Below are 16,788 nucleotides of genomic sequence, written 5' to 3' on the forward strand. Positions count from 1 at the left end.
TTTCAATTAATAGTTATTTATTTTCTCACTTTCATTAAACTAGTAGAGGTGGGGGATTAAGTACAATATAGAGAGGGAAAAATTGGGTAAGGGAACCAATCTTGTAACAGTTATGGTCAATCAGATTAAACAAATTTCCACATCATCTATGGCCAAAATTGTTTCTCCTTCTGCATCTTTAGTTCATCGCCTCTGCCAGGAGATGCTTAATCAGCTATTTAGGCCTCTCACCAGTTTCACCCTACCTTCCTTTTCCAGGATTCTTTCACATTATTCCATTTCCTCCACTCTATACTAAGTCACACCTAACTCTAAACCATACCTTGAGTTTATCCTGCCTTCTGTCACTTTTGTGTTTTACCATAATTTATCCTGCATTCTGCAATTAACTCTTACTTCATCTATGCCTCTAGAAAACATCTTTCTTCTAGCTCCACCATGAGTGCTACCTCCTCTTTGTACCTCCCAGCTGACAGTCATTTCTCTTGTCTCATGTTCTGAGAACATTTTACCTGAACTTTCCCTCATTCTATAGTGTTCTATTTTTATATCCTGGACATTCCCATTTCCATGTCTTTGCTCACAGTGTTTTTCTATCTCTGGAATGCCCTGCTTCTGTTCTTCACCTGTTACATTGTTATCCATTTTTAAAAGCCCTATCCAAGAGATACTTATTCCAAGAAGTTTCTAAGCATCCCATTTCATGATAAAAACCTGCTCCTTGGCCCTCATACGGAATGATATTTGCAGCTCCCTAATTAGCTACACATAATCCATATGATTGTGTATAGTATAGCATGGCATAATGGATAAAGAATCCATCTCACAGCCTAGGAAACCTTGCTTCAAATTGAGCCTCTAACATACTGGCTGGGAGACCCTGAGCAGACTATTTAGTTAGTGCTCTAGTCAGCTTCCAAGTCCAAGTTACAGAGACTAGGTCCAAGACTCTAATGGTTCCATCATTGTTATCAATCATCCAACAAGTACCATTAAACACCTACTGTGTGCCAGGCTATATCTTAGACAATGAGAATGCAATAAGAATCAAACAATTTTACCTCAGAAGAAGCCTCCATTCTAATGGGGACATGAGTACATATAAAAATATATACAATATAAATACAAAGTTAATATATAAAAATATGTACAAAGTAGATGGAAGGCTATTTAGGAAAAAAAAGAACTAGCAAGTGAGGAGATAAGAAAATCTTCATATTCAAACATGATGATTGAGCTAACTCATAATGGAAATAAATTCTGTGGAAGGGGTAGGAAAGAGGCTATTTCAAGTCTGTGAATATTGATATTTTATTTATTATCCCTCAAAAGATTGTAAGCTCCCTGTGGGTGGGTATTCTGCTTAATCTAAATGTTGCTTCTCTCTTAGCTGACCACCACGCTAAAAAATGTCAGTTGAACTGAATAGAGTAATTGAACTTAGTAATTGGTCAGAGCTGAAAAAATGGTAGTTTCACAGCAAGGGAGCTCAAAGACCATCTAGTTTAATCCCTATCAGTTCAGAAATCAACTCTGTAGCATGAGTCAAGTGATCAACCCAGCCTCCACTTAAAGGAGCCTACTATCTCATGGAAACCCAAATCAGTATGGGAGCTAGCTAACTAGACAAAGAAGCCAGTAGCCATAGAGAGAAAAACATTATAACTCCCAATCATGTAGGATTTTACAGTCACAAAGCCATTGCCTCCCTTATGTCATTTCTTGTCAACAAGCATTTATTAAGAGTTTACTATATGCCAGGCACTGTGTTAAGAGCTGGGGATATTAGTAAAAGAAAGACATTAAAAAGCCCTAAAGGAGCAAACATTCTAAATGAAGGTAGACAACGTATAAAAGGAAATTGGGGGAAAAAAAGACGGAATGGCAAAGTAAGAAATTTAGCAAGTGAAGAATGGATCCTGAAGAGGAGTGGAGGAGTGAACCCAGCTGGCTCGGAAACCAACTTCCTTGCAATGGAAATTTGACACACATCAACCAATCAGAGAAAGAGACCATAGGGCCGGAGTGATGACCAGGATTAGGAGGCTGGTGTGGTAGGTGGCAAGTCCTCCAACAGGCACAGGTCTCAAAGGAGCATCCCCTGACCAACTCTTTGAGGTAGCAGGAGCAGAAACAATGTTTTTAATTAACAAACGAAGCATCTGAACAGTTCTCAGAAAAGAGAAATGATTTGCCCAGTGCTGGGACTAGAATACAGGTCACTTGACTCTTAAAATTTTCTATGCTCTTAAGGCTGAACAAATTGAGAGAGCTGTGATGATAGATAAGGCTTACTGACCTTTTTCCAGAGGCAGAGATAAGAAAGAGGAAGAATTTAGAAAAAAAAGTGATTATTTTCTGGCTACATTCTGGGTTAATGGTTCTTTTAATTGGAATTATAACCCCTACTTGTATCATGTTTTAAAATTTACAAACACCTTTATCACAACTGCGCTGTGTGAAAGAACTATTTTCTTCTAATTTTAAAGTTGAGAGCAATGATGAAACTGAGACTGAGATTTATAGGGTCATAGAACTGGTGTTTAGAACTGGTAAGAACTTTAATGAACACATAGCCCAACTGTCTCGTTTTAGAGCTAGAGAAACTAAGGTTAAGCTTCTTGCCATGGCTACAGTCAGACCACTAGTAATGGTCAGAACTTCAATTTTTCCTTTAACTCTCTGGATTTCCAAGCCCAGTTATCTCTGCCCTGTTTCCCACTGTCTCTTTTCCCTTTTCTGCTTGTGTCCTATGGAGTGCCAGTTTTAAAAATGCATCCAAGCCCCTGCTGGGAAGGGACCACGCTGAATGAAATGATTGCCTGGCTCTGGGTTATCATTTTTCAGAGATCTTAAAAACCAACAACTGTGAAATTGACTTCTAACTGATTTTAATTGAGATGGGGCCCAAACGAAAATATCAGAAATGGAATTTGGGATGCCCGCCACACTAGCTGATGAGCACCTGATGAAGGGAGAGCTGCTGCTCTCTAAGGGCTTGGATAAAGCTGTTTTCTAATATCCCAGGCGGCCTCGCTACAGGTAGGCATTTGCACAGTAGTGACTGTTCACGGCCCCAGCTGCTTGAATCTCAGCTTCTCAGAATTGGGAGAAGATTGAAGCTATTTAGCACAATCCCTGTATGAGGAAGAGCCCCCTCTTCAATATCCCCAACAATATAAGGTCATCATAATGGGAATAACAATAATACAAATTATGTAATGTTATTTTATTATATATCATAACACAAATACATATGTTTATATACATACATACATATGTGTGTATAAACATATATGCAGATTATAAACTTTAATTGAACAGCAAAACCTAGAATAATGGATGGAGAGCTGAACTTGAAGGCAAGTAGATTTGAATTCAAATTTTGTCTATGACACATATTGACTTGTGTGACCATCAATCAATCATTCAACCTCTCAACGTTAAGACAAAATGTAAGACAATGTAAATGCAAAAGTCAAGTTAACTCAGAGGACCCAGGATTAAATCCTTCCTGGTCTAGGAACACAACCAGTGGGACCTTTAACAAGTCAAAGAAGATATTAGCATTTCCCCTTAGTCTATAAAATTCACTTAAACCCAACTAGCCTCAAGCAAAGTGCTACCTGGAGTCAATATCTTTAACTTATCGTGACTTCCTTGTGATCCTCAGTAAGGTCTCCCATTTCTGAAGTAATTGAAGACTGAAGAACTGTTTTCCTCAAAACTAGTGTTCCATACAGAGGTAGAGAAATCTGCATTTAACTTATTATTATCCTTGTTAGCTAGCATTTATGTATGAAGATTTGCAAAGCACTTTGCTAAAGGGTAAAGTAGATAGAGCACTTGGCTTGGAGTCAGGAAGCCCCGAGTTCAAATCAGCCCTCAGACATTACTATTTCTCCTATTCGCCTCAATTCCTCATCTATGAAATGGGGACACACTGGAGAAAGAAATGACAAACTATTCCAGATTAAATTCTTTGCCAAGAAAACTCAATGGACAAAGTCCATGTCATCACATAGAATCTGAAATGACTGAACAACAACTTATAATTATTATTTCATTTGATTTTCATACTGAGAGGTAGGTGCTATTATTATCCCATTTTACAGATGAGAAAAATGAGGCAGATGGTGGTTATGTGACCTTCACAGCATTACAGAGGTAGTAGGTGTCTGAGGTCAAGTTTGAACTCAGTATTTCCTAAAGTTAAATAATTTGCTCAATTCTACACTTACCACAAACTCAATTTTCCACTATTCTTCCATTATCTTCTACTATTCTTTTTTCCAGTGTAAGCTGACCCTGACTGTAGGGTTGACTTTTAATAGATATAAATTTCCTGTGGGTGTGTCAACCAACCAATCAAAAGTATTTATTAAGTACCTACTATATGCCAGAAGTGTTAGATACTGGAGGTAGAAGATACAAAGAAATAACCTTTGTCCTAAGGAAGCATATACCCAATAGTGCATGTGTCCCTGCAACCTGAAGAGGGAAGATGAGAGTGATTGAAGTAATTTATTTTCCTTCACAATTAGGAGAAGACTTAAGAGTTGATTCCCTACAGGTGTGATGATTCTGAATCCTTAAGGTAAAGGTAGGAGTGGTGGGCAGGTAGGGCCATAGTCATCATCCTGATAATGTAATACAGCTCAGCTGGCAGTTCACAAATTGTTAGCGCTGTATTAATCTGCAGGGACTAATATTATCATATAATTAGTGCAATAGTGCTCCCAACTTAATGGAAAACTCTGCATATAAGGGATAGTTAATGAGAAATAGAAGGTTTGATGATTCAGAATTGCTGAAATTAAGCTACCTTGTTGATGCAACAGAAAATTTGGTGTAAAATGTGTCTGTTCAGGTTGCCATATTTTGATGGGGGAGGAAGAGCAATAGCAGGTAAATCACATAGATCTAGAACTGGGAGGAGCCTTTAAGATCATCTAATATGAATCCCATTTTAATAATGTACAAAGTCTATACAGTCTTCTACAAGGGACAGTTATTATCTGTGTGATCTTGGAAAAGTCTTTTCACTTGTATAAAATTTAGATTAAAAATGAGACTAATAATAACATAATAGCCTACTTTACAAGGTTGTTATGAAGCAAGCACTTTATAGAACTTAAATTGCAAAGAAATAGGAATTGTTACTGCAAGAAAGCTTTGTAACATTGCTCCCAGCACTTACTCTCTCTATGTTTCCAGGAAATCCTTAAAGACTAAGATTATTGGAGAATTGTGAAGTGGAGAAAGCTTTCACACTTATGAGGTCAAAATCATAGGTGCAATCCCGGACACCTAGTAAAAGTGCCTGATAGAAGCTTTTGTCTCCCCTTTCTCTGTTGTCTTCCTTTCATTAGAATGTGAGCTCATTGAGGGTATAGCACAATTAATTTCTCCTTTATAGTAAGGGTTTAATGCAGAAAATTCTTAACCTAGGGACTGGGAACAGATTTTGAAGAATAATTTTAATATATTTTTCAGTATAATTGGCTTCCTTTGTAATCCTATATGTTTTATGTTATACATTTAAATTTTTATTCAGAAATTATGATATATGAATGTTATGGAATATTATTGTTCTGTAAGAAACAATCAGCAGGATGATTTCAGAGAAGCTTGGAGAGACTTACATGAACTGATGCTGAGTGAAATGAGTAGAACCAAGAGAACATTGTACATTGAAACTACAAGACTATGTGACGATCAATTCTGATGGACATGGCTCTTTTCAACATCAAGATGATTCAGACTAGTGTCAATGGAGTAGTGATGAAGAGAGCCATCTACATGTAGTGGAAGGACTGTGAGGACTGAGTGTGGATCACAGCATAGTATTTTCACTTTTTTGTTGTTGTTTCTTGCATTTTGTTTCCTTTCTCAGTTTTCCTTCTTTGATCTGATTTTTTGGTGCAGCATGATTATTATGGAAATACATATAAAATAATTGCGCATATTTAACATATATTGGATTACTTAATGTCTAGGAGAGGGGGCAGGGAGAAGGAAAGGAGAAAAAACAATGTGTATATATATATATAGATAGATAGATAGATAGATAGAGATGTAAAGGAAAAGGTTCTCATCTTCTTTATGTCTATGGATGTATATGTGTGTACACACAGATATCTGTGTATATAATATACATACTGTCAACTATCATTTGTGATTTCCATGAGGCAGAGTTTCTGGATAAATTTAAATCAGTTTTATTTATTTATTTAATGTAATTATTATTATTATATATTACATATATATAATATTATTATATATTTATTATATATATATTTATATATTATATATTTAACTACATCTACATTTGGAAAGCAGACAAGAAAAACAGATTCATTGTCCCCTCAGTAGCCAAGAGACCAAACCTGACAAACCTCCCATATCTTTAATGTATTTTGAGAAAGAGATGCACCTAAGAGTGAAAATCAATTCTGATTGGTCAACAATAAATAAGATATAATGAATATTACAATGTAAGGTGGACTATATTACAAGGATGGTCTTTGGAGTATGTGACTTGGATCATTCAAGTCTTGGTCAAAGAGAGATCCATTTCCATATCCCCTGTCTGACAGATGGGAGAATCCACATTTTCCCAGATCTGCCTGAATAAATATAATGAGCAGGAATCAAACCTAAACTTAGAATTTATTTTACTGTTTTAGATTAGATCTTTAGTCTCAGTTAGTCTTTAAGAAAGATTTCCCATACTATTTGATTTTTGGATGCAAAAGTAGAAAAAGTAAGGAAAAAACCCTGATCTTGATTCAATAATTAATCATATTAATCACAAGAGAGAAATAATTATTTCTTTCACTTTCTGTCTAGGGGAATGGAGGCAGTAGAATCTTTGTATGCAGCAAATTCTAATTTTTTTCTTTTATGTTATTTTCTTGATCTGTGTTTGTTTTGAGCTATGTCTCTCTGATTTTGGTCTTTCATCACTGACCATCTCTATGACTTTGGGCAAGTTCACTCTGCCTCTCTGGGCCTCCATCTATAAAATAAGGGCTTTGTACTGACTACCCCTCAGTATTTTATTCTACTGCTCCAAGAAATAAGTGAGATCACTGATGAGTCTGTTCCTTCTAAAGCACATTCCATCCCAGTCATGTCTGTCCAACCCTTTTGTCTTTGTCATCCCCCGCCCTAAATTTTCACCTTGAATTTAAGAGGTCCTTTCTCAGGTTCTCTCAATGCCACAAGGATATCAATGTCTGCATACACAGGCTGCACATTGATTCATCCCTTGTTCTTACTTTGTGAATGCTCAGCTTCTCTTTTTGGCCCTAACTTTGTTTGATTCTGTCATTTCTCCTGCTTCCCCCTGGTAATTTCTTGATTGAAATGTGTCAGAACCAGCTTCACACCCTCTATGTGCCTTTCCCTTGCCCTTTAGTTGATCCTCAACTTCAATTCTTCTGACACTGGAGTGTTCCATAATGCCAGCCCAGCCGTGTAGCTCACTGGAAGAATATTAAGAAGATGGGCTTTTGTTTCAGAGAGAAGCATGGAGGTCATTAAAAAGACCTTGCAATTTCCCAAAGGCAATTTCTCTGGCTCTCCTTGTGGTATTATTGGGAAGACACTGCTTTGTAAACCTGTAGGATCTAAAGAAATGGAAGCCCTTCCTAACTACTGCTGATCCTAGGCCAGAAGTGTGATCTGTATACTAGAAATAAGTACATGTTGTTTCATTATTCCTATATCGCCACCCCTGAAGAGGAAGATGGCCTAATATTTCGGTAGCATCATACTTTTGGAACAATGCCTGGATATGTTTTCATATCTTTATTGTCAGGGCCCTAGATTTGCAGCACAAAAATACGATGGCCTCTATTGCTACCTACCTTTTCATCCCCAGTCCTTAAAACACGATACTTGGTTATAAAGGGTGACTGATATTATATTCAGAAATATTCCTGCCTCTATGGAGGTCACAATATGGAACCCAGAAAGAGATTAAAACAAAATTCTACATGCCAGCAAAACACAACATATAAAGGCTACTCTATAGCTCATATACTTTATCCTGAGGAATCCCTTGGGCTCTCACTTAGAATATATTTACTCTCATTTTGTAAACAGTGCTAACAAGCTTAGTTATCTGATCCACAGCAGATTAGAAGCAGTAAATTAGAAACTGAGCTTTTCTCTCTGCTTGATACCATACAGTTGGACAGTGACTGTCTTGAAGTATTATTGTCTGCTATGCACTATAGATGCTGTATATGGAGATATAAAAGTTATGCTTTTATGTTGCATGTTTTAAAAGTTTCCTTTAACTATGTAATCCCTAAAGGTGAGGGTGGGGGATGGAAGAGGGAAATGTCCAATCTTCTTCTTTGGCTCCTCTGACATTATCTGGTCTGAAATATATTCTTAATTCCAATTTTATTTCTAAATGGAACATTCTTTGATTATATGTTCATGATCACAAGTCATCAAGAAAAGGTTAAGTTATGTAGACTCTCATTAATAAAGTAGAGAAGAAATGTGGGACCATTTTAGAAATATTTCTACACAAATGGTCTAAATTTTTTTAACTTGAAAGCTCTAGTTATTTGAAAATTTTCATTATTTAATTCTTTAATGGTCTCTTAGAATAAAATTACAGTGGCTTAGAATCAGAGAACAACAGAATGTTCTAGCTAAAAGGGCCTTAGGAACCACCTTGTCCAAACTTCGCCATTTACTTGTGGATAAATTGAAATCCCAAAATGAGTCATGTAGCTGGTTAAAGATACCATTTGACCTCTGAGATAGGCAGTTGATTTGCTATAAAATCAACTTATTTTCATTATCATCATTGTAAAAATTACTCTTTCCACTCCTCCCCTCCAACTTGACCCTGAAAAAGGAATAAAATGGCATATAGTTATCTCCATTCAATGTGTTACTGCCTCGTTGGGAACTATGGACTTCAGACACTTTGTTTGTTGATTGTTTTGTGGAAATGCTTTTTCCTACTTTTTAAAATATTTATTACTAGGTAGAGAAGAAAGGAGAAATATATTTGGAAATGAATTTGATGTAAAAACAAAGGTATTAATTAAAAAAAAAAGTTTTTTGAAGTCAATTAAAAGATGTAGGGCAGGCCAGAAATGTCTGATTTTAGTGTGTTTAAATCTGTCGTGTGTGTGTGTGTGTGTGTGTGTGTGTGTGTTGTGTGTGTGTGTGTGTGTGTGTGTGTAAAAGAGACAGAGTGAGTACTAGATGGGAGTAGAACGTAGTAGTGCAAATAAGAGAAGAAGTGAGATTGAACTCAGTCTGCCTGTGAAAACAGGAATAGTCCCAGACATTTTCTTGAGGTAAGAATTTCATAAAGTGAAATATTCCTGCACACATCCTTATTCAAGGGCAGCAGATGCTTACATGAAAGCTTAAAAAAAAATCCATCTGCTTCCTCTCCATCCCATGGTCCTGCTGAAGGGCAGCTTGTAAGTTTCTGGCCATGGTGAGCTGTCACATGAATCTTAAGTCTCAAACAAGGTGGATATGTAAAGATTGACAGCAAAGCATAGAGGAAAGAATGAGTTGCTTATGGTCCTGTTCTTTTGCAGAGAGCCCATACCAAATAAATATAACTCCAAGGGACTGGAATTGTATTCGAGAGGGAGTTAACATTAAATTTTGCAATTTCAGACCTGGGAGGGACCTTGGAACATAGAATATTAGGCCTGGAAAGAACCTTAGAACCCATAATGTCAGAGTGGTAAGGGAGTTCAGAATACAGAATATCATATCTAAAATAGCCCTTATGAACAGAGAATAATAGAGCTGGTAAAAGTCTTAAAATAGAGAACATCAGCTCTAGAACGGGCCTTAAACCTTAGAATGTCAGAGCTAGGAAAACAGAACATAGAATATCAAATCTTAGCTAGTCCTTAAAATCAAAAATATCAGTGCTACAAGGGGTTTTAGACCGCAGAATGTTAGAGCTGGAAGGGACCTTAGATCAGAGAATGTCAGAACTGACAGGGCCCTTAGAACATGCAATGCCAGAACTGGGAATGACCTGGGATCACATATTGTCAGAGCTAGAAGGGACCTTAGAATACAGAATGTTAGAACTGGCAAGGCTTCTGGAACATATAATGTTAACATCTGAGATTTTTTTAAGAACATAAAATCTTAAAAACTACTCCTGGAACAAACCTTAGAAATCCTGGTTGCACATTTGACAGAAAGGGAAAATGACTTTGGCCAAGGTCGTGCATCTGGTTCTTGGCAAAGCCAGTATTGGAACCCAGGTTTCTCAATTCAAAATCCAATGTTCTTCTATTTCCACTACATTGATTTTAAAATGTGAGTTACCTCAGAATTTGTTTCATTTGGAAATTTGGTATTTATAACCTAACCTCTACCATTAAGGAATGAGAGAGGACATGTGATATAAAGGATGCCATTAGGTATGTCTGTAGTTGGGGAAAGGGGAAAGACAGAGAACATTGGTTATGAGAATGTGGGACAAATGAGACATAGACCACCTGTTCCATTGGTCACCTCACCTCCCTCAGCCTCAGTCTCCTCATCTAAGTGAAATATGGATAGAATAGTCACTGATAATCTTTTCAAGTCTGCAATTCTATTTTATATAAAGAAGTAAAGAAGTCTTTTACCTGGTATGATTAAAGAAGGTCTTTACAGAAGAGGAGGCAGCTGAGTAGGAGCTAGAATGTAGAAAAGGGTTCTTCAGAAAGACAGAAGGGAGAAAAGAATGCTTTTTCTGCTTTCTCCAGCACTGACCAGAATGTATCCCACATACTTAAATATTTAAAGAAAGCAAAAACATGAAGGAAAAATAGAGGAACTTCAGATACTGTAGCAGGTCAGTGATGCAAGAAAGTCTAGATATGGGGCAGAAGAATCAGGAGAAAGAAAGCATTGAGTCATGTGCAAATAAAAAAACCATTGAGTAATGCAGAATGAACATTGCATTGGGAAGCAATCTTCTTGAAGCTAACACAATACCAAGGACTGTTTTCTTTCTTTATAAAATTAGGCATCGAGCTAGATGATCATTTATTTCTAGCTCTAATATTCTCTGCCCAGTATTCTACCCTCTGTATTGTAAGACCTCTTCTTCATTTTAATGTTCTTTGATATAATATTTAGTATTTTCAGATCCTTCCCAGAATTAACATAAGAAGATATTTTGGAACTGGGAAGGCTTGTTTGGTTCCAGGTAAATAGCATTCTCTCTAAGTAGTCATCTGTCTATTTGGCCTCTGTCTAAAGACATACATCATTATGGATCAAGTGATATCTTCTTAACTTCTGAAGATCATCTCAAAAAACAGGATGTCTGAAAGTTTATATAATAATAATCCTAGTCTTAAGAAATGTCTAACATAATTTGTAGACATCCTTTTTCTCCATTTTAATAGAAGGATTGCTTGCCTCCATCATAGTTTCAGAAAGAGACACTGAACAGAGTTGAAGACAGTTTTACTATTGAGTTGCCGCATGAATATTGCTTCCTACTGTTCTTTTTCTACTCAGAGGTATATGTTAGGGGGAATTAACCACCATGATACTTGGTAGGTATTTATTGATAAAGACTTAGCTAGCCTGGGGGTGGGGAAAAGATGTATAGGATAGGGTGGGAGCCAGCAGTATGAAATGAGAATGTGCTCTACACAATTTACAATTACTCGCACAATTACATTTTCCGGCAGGTGTCATTTAAGAGGGTGAAACCTATTATTAAGTGTTCAGATGAGGAAGCAAAGACGAACATCTGACACCAGCACTGGGAATGTGGGGTTAGAGGGAATGGCTAAGAGAATTTTGGTTCTTTTTGCATACAAGGAAGGATGAGGAGTAACGGCTAGGAGGGAGCAAGTGAGTAAGAAATGGGACAATCTGTATGAAAGTGCTTTATAACCATAGGAGCCTATAAAAACATAAAAAGGTATTGTTATTCTGAAGGTCCTAGAGGTATCTGATGTTGGGGAGAGGGAACAAAACAGGACATTAAAAAAAAAAAAAAAACTTGGGCTCTTCCATTATATCAAGGAACCTTGCTCCATTATCATACACAAAAATTCTGAGAATTATAGCCAAGAAACAACTACCTCTTCTTATGAGACCATGGATTTAAATCTAGAAGAGACATCAAAGGTCATCTAGGCCAACCTTATCTTACAAATGAGAAAATGAAGGTCTACGGAGATCAAAAGTGAGCCAACATGATCTTGAAACAAAATGTTCTAAGGCATTAGAACAAGCTTTCTTAAACTTTTGCCACTTGTGATCCTTTTTTTATGTAACCCTGGGAAAACAGGTGTATAAAACAAGTACAATCAAACATTTACTTCTAATAAATCATAATCTCGCAACCTCCACATTCAGTTATATGATCTCATATAGGGTTGCAGCCTACTTAAGCATCGTTGCCTTAGAATATAGAATCTTTGACAGATTAGAAAAAGATTCAATAAGATTGAACTTGTGTGCATTAAGCTAGTTCGAGCTATGAGACACAAATATGGGAGAGTTCAAACAATTTCCTGCTTACTCCATTGTCTTGGCTCCTGGAAGTCATCTTCCTAGAAGAGACCTTATAATGAATGAATGAGCATTTATTAATTATATTATTTATTTAATCCATTAATTTATTAATGAATTATTTATTATTATTACTGAGATAAGTTCTGAATGAATAAATAGAAAAGACAAATCTTTCCTTCAAGAGCTTACATTGCAATGGGGGAGACAACACACAAAAAGGAGTAATAGTTACTTAGAAGATAGAATATTACAATATAGATCCTAGAATGGCAGGGATGGAAGAATATGGAACTTTAAAACACCAAACACAGAATGCTAGCACTCTCAGGAATCTCAGAACATAGATTCACAAAAAATATAGACTATTAGAGCAATGAAGAACATTGGAACATTGAATGTCAGACCACAAAATGCTATTAGAAGTGGGATACTTATAAGGGGTGATTTGGAAAGGGCTTTTGAATATAGAATGCAAGTTTGGCCATCTTTGGGGTACTCAGTGGGCTAAACTAAAAACCTTCCAAAGGACTCCACTCTATAATGAAGTATCCTATATTAGAGCCAAATGATCTTGGGCCTCAGTATGACTAATTCTTACTCTTACTAATTCTTGATGGCCAATCCAACATCTGCCTAATTTAGAGACTTGTAGAAAATTACTGGGTCCCCAGCTATGTAGCAATGTCACTCCCTAAGTAACCCACCATTCCCATCAGGCTATTGGCACTTGAGATCCAGAGGCTAGAATGGTTCCCCTTGCATACAGACTGCCAAGATGAAAGAATGGAAGATACAACTCATATTAACAAATACTCCATGGTTTATAGTTCTATGAGTGAAGTTGTGCAACTATTATTGTCCCCATTCTACAGATGAGGAAGCCAAGACCCAGTGAATTCCCAGGAGTGACTTGTCAGTGGTTACAGAGACAAAATTGCCAAAGCTAAGGTTCATCCCCCAGGCTTCTGAATTTGAGTCCAGCAGACTCTTTCTGCTAACATTGTACTCTGTGTACCACACTCAGTTGGATTTTCTGATTTCTTTAAGGGCCAAACACTTGAGCTAGTGCTTATTTTCAAAACTAAATTATTTCTGTAGGAAAATGTGACCTCTCCTGGTAGATTCCTTATTGCCTGTGTGAATTAGAAGAGTCTAGGTAGGGGTTACAGATGATTTACCTTAAAACAGCATAGGAAGTATCCATAGTCTCCCCAAATCCCAAAGGCAGAGGACTATGGCTGCAGCCACAGATCAGAACCATGAGGAATTTTGTTCAGTTATTTTCATTCAGGTGCTACTTCTTGAGGGCAAGGCCAATGTTTTTGCTCTTTTTAGTATTCCTAGTACCTGGAATATAGTAAGCCCCTCAATTCTCTATTGAATAACTGAGTCCCTATTTTCCTCCTTCAGTTTTTTTTTTTTTAAATCCTAGATAGGCATTGCAGGACCCCGGTGTTGGACACACTGCCCAGCAAGTCATTAAGTCCAGAGCATGGATAACCCTAGAGGAAGTCTTGCTGTAGGAAAGGGCATTACTCATCCCACTGAGCAGCAAAGAACATAAAGGAAAAATTAAAGTAAAAATAACATGTGGTCATTGATGGGGAAGCTGAGCTCCCAGCAAATGCATAGTGTACAACACTTTAATCGATGTGACCGACCTCCTCCTGCTGTAGTCAGTGGCAACTGTGGGACAGGAACCCATCAGGAAATATGAAGACCTTAGACTTAGTTCTGGATATTTTAGTGGGGGTAAACAAATTGGAACAGATCCAGAGAGAGTGACCAGGCCAGTGACATGAAATTAGGTCATAGGAGGATGGAAGGGATTGCAAGTGTTTAGTGAAGGAAGACAGAGGGATGCTTGATCAGTTCCCAAATAAACAAAGAGCTCATTGATTATTGTCTTTCTTAATCAAAAAGGACCAAAATAGCATCACTATGTTGGAGTCAAAGTACAGTAGGTCCGACTGTGGCTGCTCAGACCAATATGAGCTCAGAAAAACCTACCACAGGTCAGACACAAATGGTCCTCACGAACCAAAGAGCTACCATGTAGAACAAATTCATGCCTGGCACTTGGGATACAAAACAGGCAAGACCTATTTTGTTTAGTCACAGAGGGCAAAATTATGCCCAATGTAAACTACAAGAGAAATGAATTTACATCTGGGTTCAAATCTGGGATGATGCTTTTTGCTTCCTGTCTCATCTTAGAAAAATTATTAAGTTATTTCACTTCTTTAGTCCTGTTTCCTCATCTCTAAAATGGAGTCAAAGGTTACAGGATGGTCTCTGAAGCCCATTTACCTTCTCCAAATGAGCCTGAAAAGCTCAGGTTTCTGGATTAGGCTCCTGTGGGAGGTAATGAGGACTCTATCCCAGAAGATCCTCACATAAAGGCTGCTGGCAATGTTATAAAGGGGTTTGGGGTTCAGAGAACTAATGTAACTTTCACCTGCAATATTCTAGCATCCTTTGAGGTTAATATTACTTAAATTGGAATATTTTGTTTGTTAGTTGGAGCAGGTTCTGTGATGAATAGTCTCAGAAAAAGTTTTCCCAGTTGCAGTTGAAGAGTGAGTTAGATAAGTTGATTTCTAAGGTCTTTCCCAGTCTATCTCATACAATTGTATAATGCCTTTGAATCCCCATTTTATTTCATCTGTAATATATAATAATGTGCATACAACCTACCTTATTTATTATGGGAGAGTTATGAGGGAGTATCTGAAAACCTGGACAAAAAATAGTAATATGTGTTCACGTTTTCAGTTCAAACCCATTTGCCTGGGCTCAGCATATTCACCTGGGATCTGCTAGAATGGAAGAATTAAGGCTAAGGAAAAAAAAAAACGTTTTTCTCTGTGTAGAATAAGAAAGGCACTTATCCCCTTTGAGCATCATTTTCCTCATCTGTAAAATGAGGGAGTTGGACCAGGTGAACTCAGTTCCTTTGCACCCTATATTGATGAGCCTGCACATGGATCGCTATTTTGGTAAATGATATCACATGTACTTAAAAAACAGTTTTATGGGTTTCCTTCCCTTTTTTATAGGTTTAGAAATATACAGCTTGCTTGATTCATCCTACATTCTTGAGATGCCTAATAGAAAGAGATAATGAAGAGCAGCTGCTACCTGCAGCTCTTCTAATAGTTAATCAGAGACAAATGGATGAAACATTAATTCTGCTACCTTTGGGAGACTCCCAATCCAGGATTTAAAAGGGCTCTGTATGAGAGAGAGGAGAGAAAAGTAGAGAGGGGGAAGAGACACAGAGACAGAGACAGACATACATAGGATGCCCAATAGAGACAACCTGTTTTGGGGGTATGGAGGGGAGAAAAATGGCCTTAGAGCCAGGAAGACCTGGATTTAAGTCCTGCCTCTGATACATACTATGGATGACCCTAGGTAAGTAATTTACTCTCTCACTGTTCTAGGCATCTGTGCTTGCTCAAGTTTCTTTTTCAACTAGTTTCTCCACTGATTAATCTAGCCACCAGTTCCAAGTCATGCCAGAGACCCCCCATCTCCTTTCAGATCCACTTAGTTCATTTTCTTCCCCTATTAGAATAAAAGTTCTCTGAACACAGGTAGTGTCTTTTTGCTTATTGTTTTTTATCCCCAGCTCTTAGCACAGCGCCTGGCAAACAATAAGTGCCTAATAAATGTTTGCTCTGTCAGTTGTCTCCCTAGTTTAAAATAGCCTTCAGCACAATTGCCAAAATAGATTTCCCTAGATTCATAAATAATAGAATTTCAGCATTAAAAGCAAATAATTTTCACTACAATAGAGTCAACTAATGGGGAATGGAGGAGGGAGGAGGATGGGGTGGGAAATAGGCAGTTATATAATACCTAATATGTACCAACATTGTGTTAAATACCTTTTACAAATTTGATCACATTTGTTCCTCACAAGGACATCGTTAGGTAGGTATTGTAATTCTCATTACAATTGGGGAAACTGAGGCAAACAGCTATTAAATGACATGTTCAGGGATACCCAGCTAATAAGTGTTTAAGGCTGGATTTGAACTCAGGTCTTCCTGATGCCAGCCTCAGCATTCTGACTATTACACCACCTAGCAGAACTAATAATCATCCATCCTTTGCTCAAAGGTCTACAATTAAGAGAAATCCACCCACTACTTCTCAAAACAGCCCTTCCCTTCTGGATAGCTCTAATTGTTAGCATTTTCCCTCCTGATGACAAGTCAAAAGTTTTTCCTTTCCAATTTA

The 16,788-nt window shown here is 37.3% G+C and overlaps 1 protein-coding gene across 12 annotated transcripts in view; it reads left to right on the forward strand.

Annotated features, from left to right (window-relative positions):
• Positions 1–16,788, forward strand: part of TENM4 (teneurin transmembrane protein 4) — a 1,584,659-nt gene that overhangs the window by 700,839 nt on the left and 867,032 nt on the right. For 2 of the 12 annotated variants that reach the window (XM_074303953.1, XM_074303954.1), the window contains exon 1: positions 9,223–15,957. The exons of 8 other annotated variants lie outside the window; for them this stretch is intronic. In XM_074303953.1, the coding sequence (XP_074160054.1) occupies positions 15,944–15,957 (14 nt within the window). In that variant the 5' untranslated portion in view covers positions 9,223–15,943. Of the gene's footprint in view, positions 1–9,220; positions 15,958–16,788 lie in introns of those variants that run through there. 2 more of the 12 variants (XM_074303952.1, XM_074303963.1) reach the window with 2 other exon arrangements.

Source organism: Sminthopsis crassicaudata, chromosome 3 (assembly GCF_048593235.1).
Source record: "Sminthopsis crassicaudata isolate SCR6 chromosome 3, ASM4859323v1, whole genome shotgun sequence".
Lineage (NCBI taxonomy): Eukaryota > Metazoa > Chordata > Mammalia > Dasyuromorphia > Dasyuridae > Sminthopsis > Sminthopsis crassicaudata.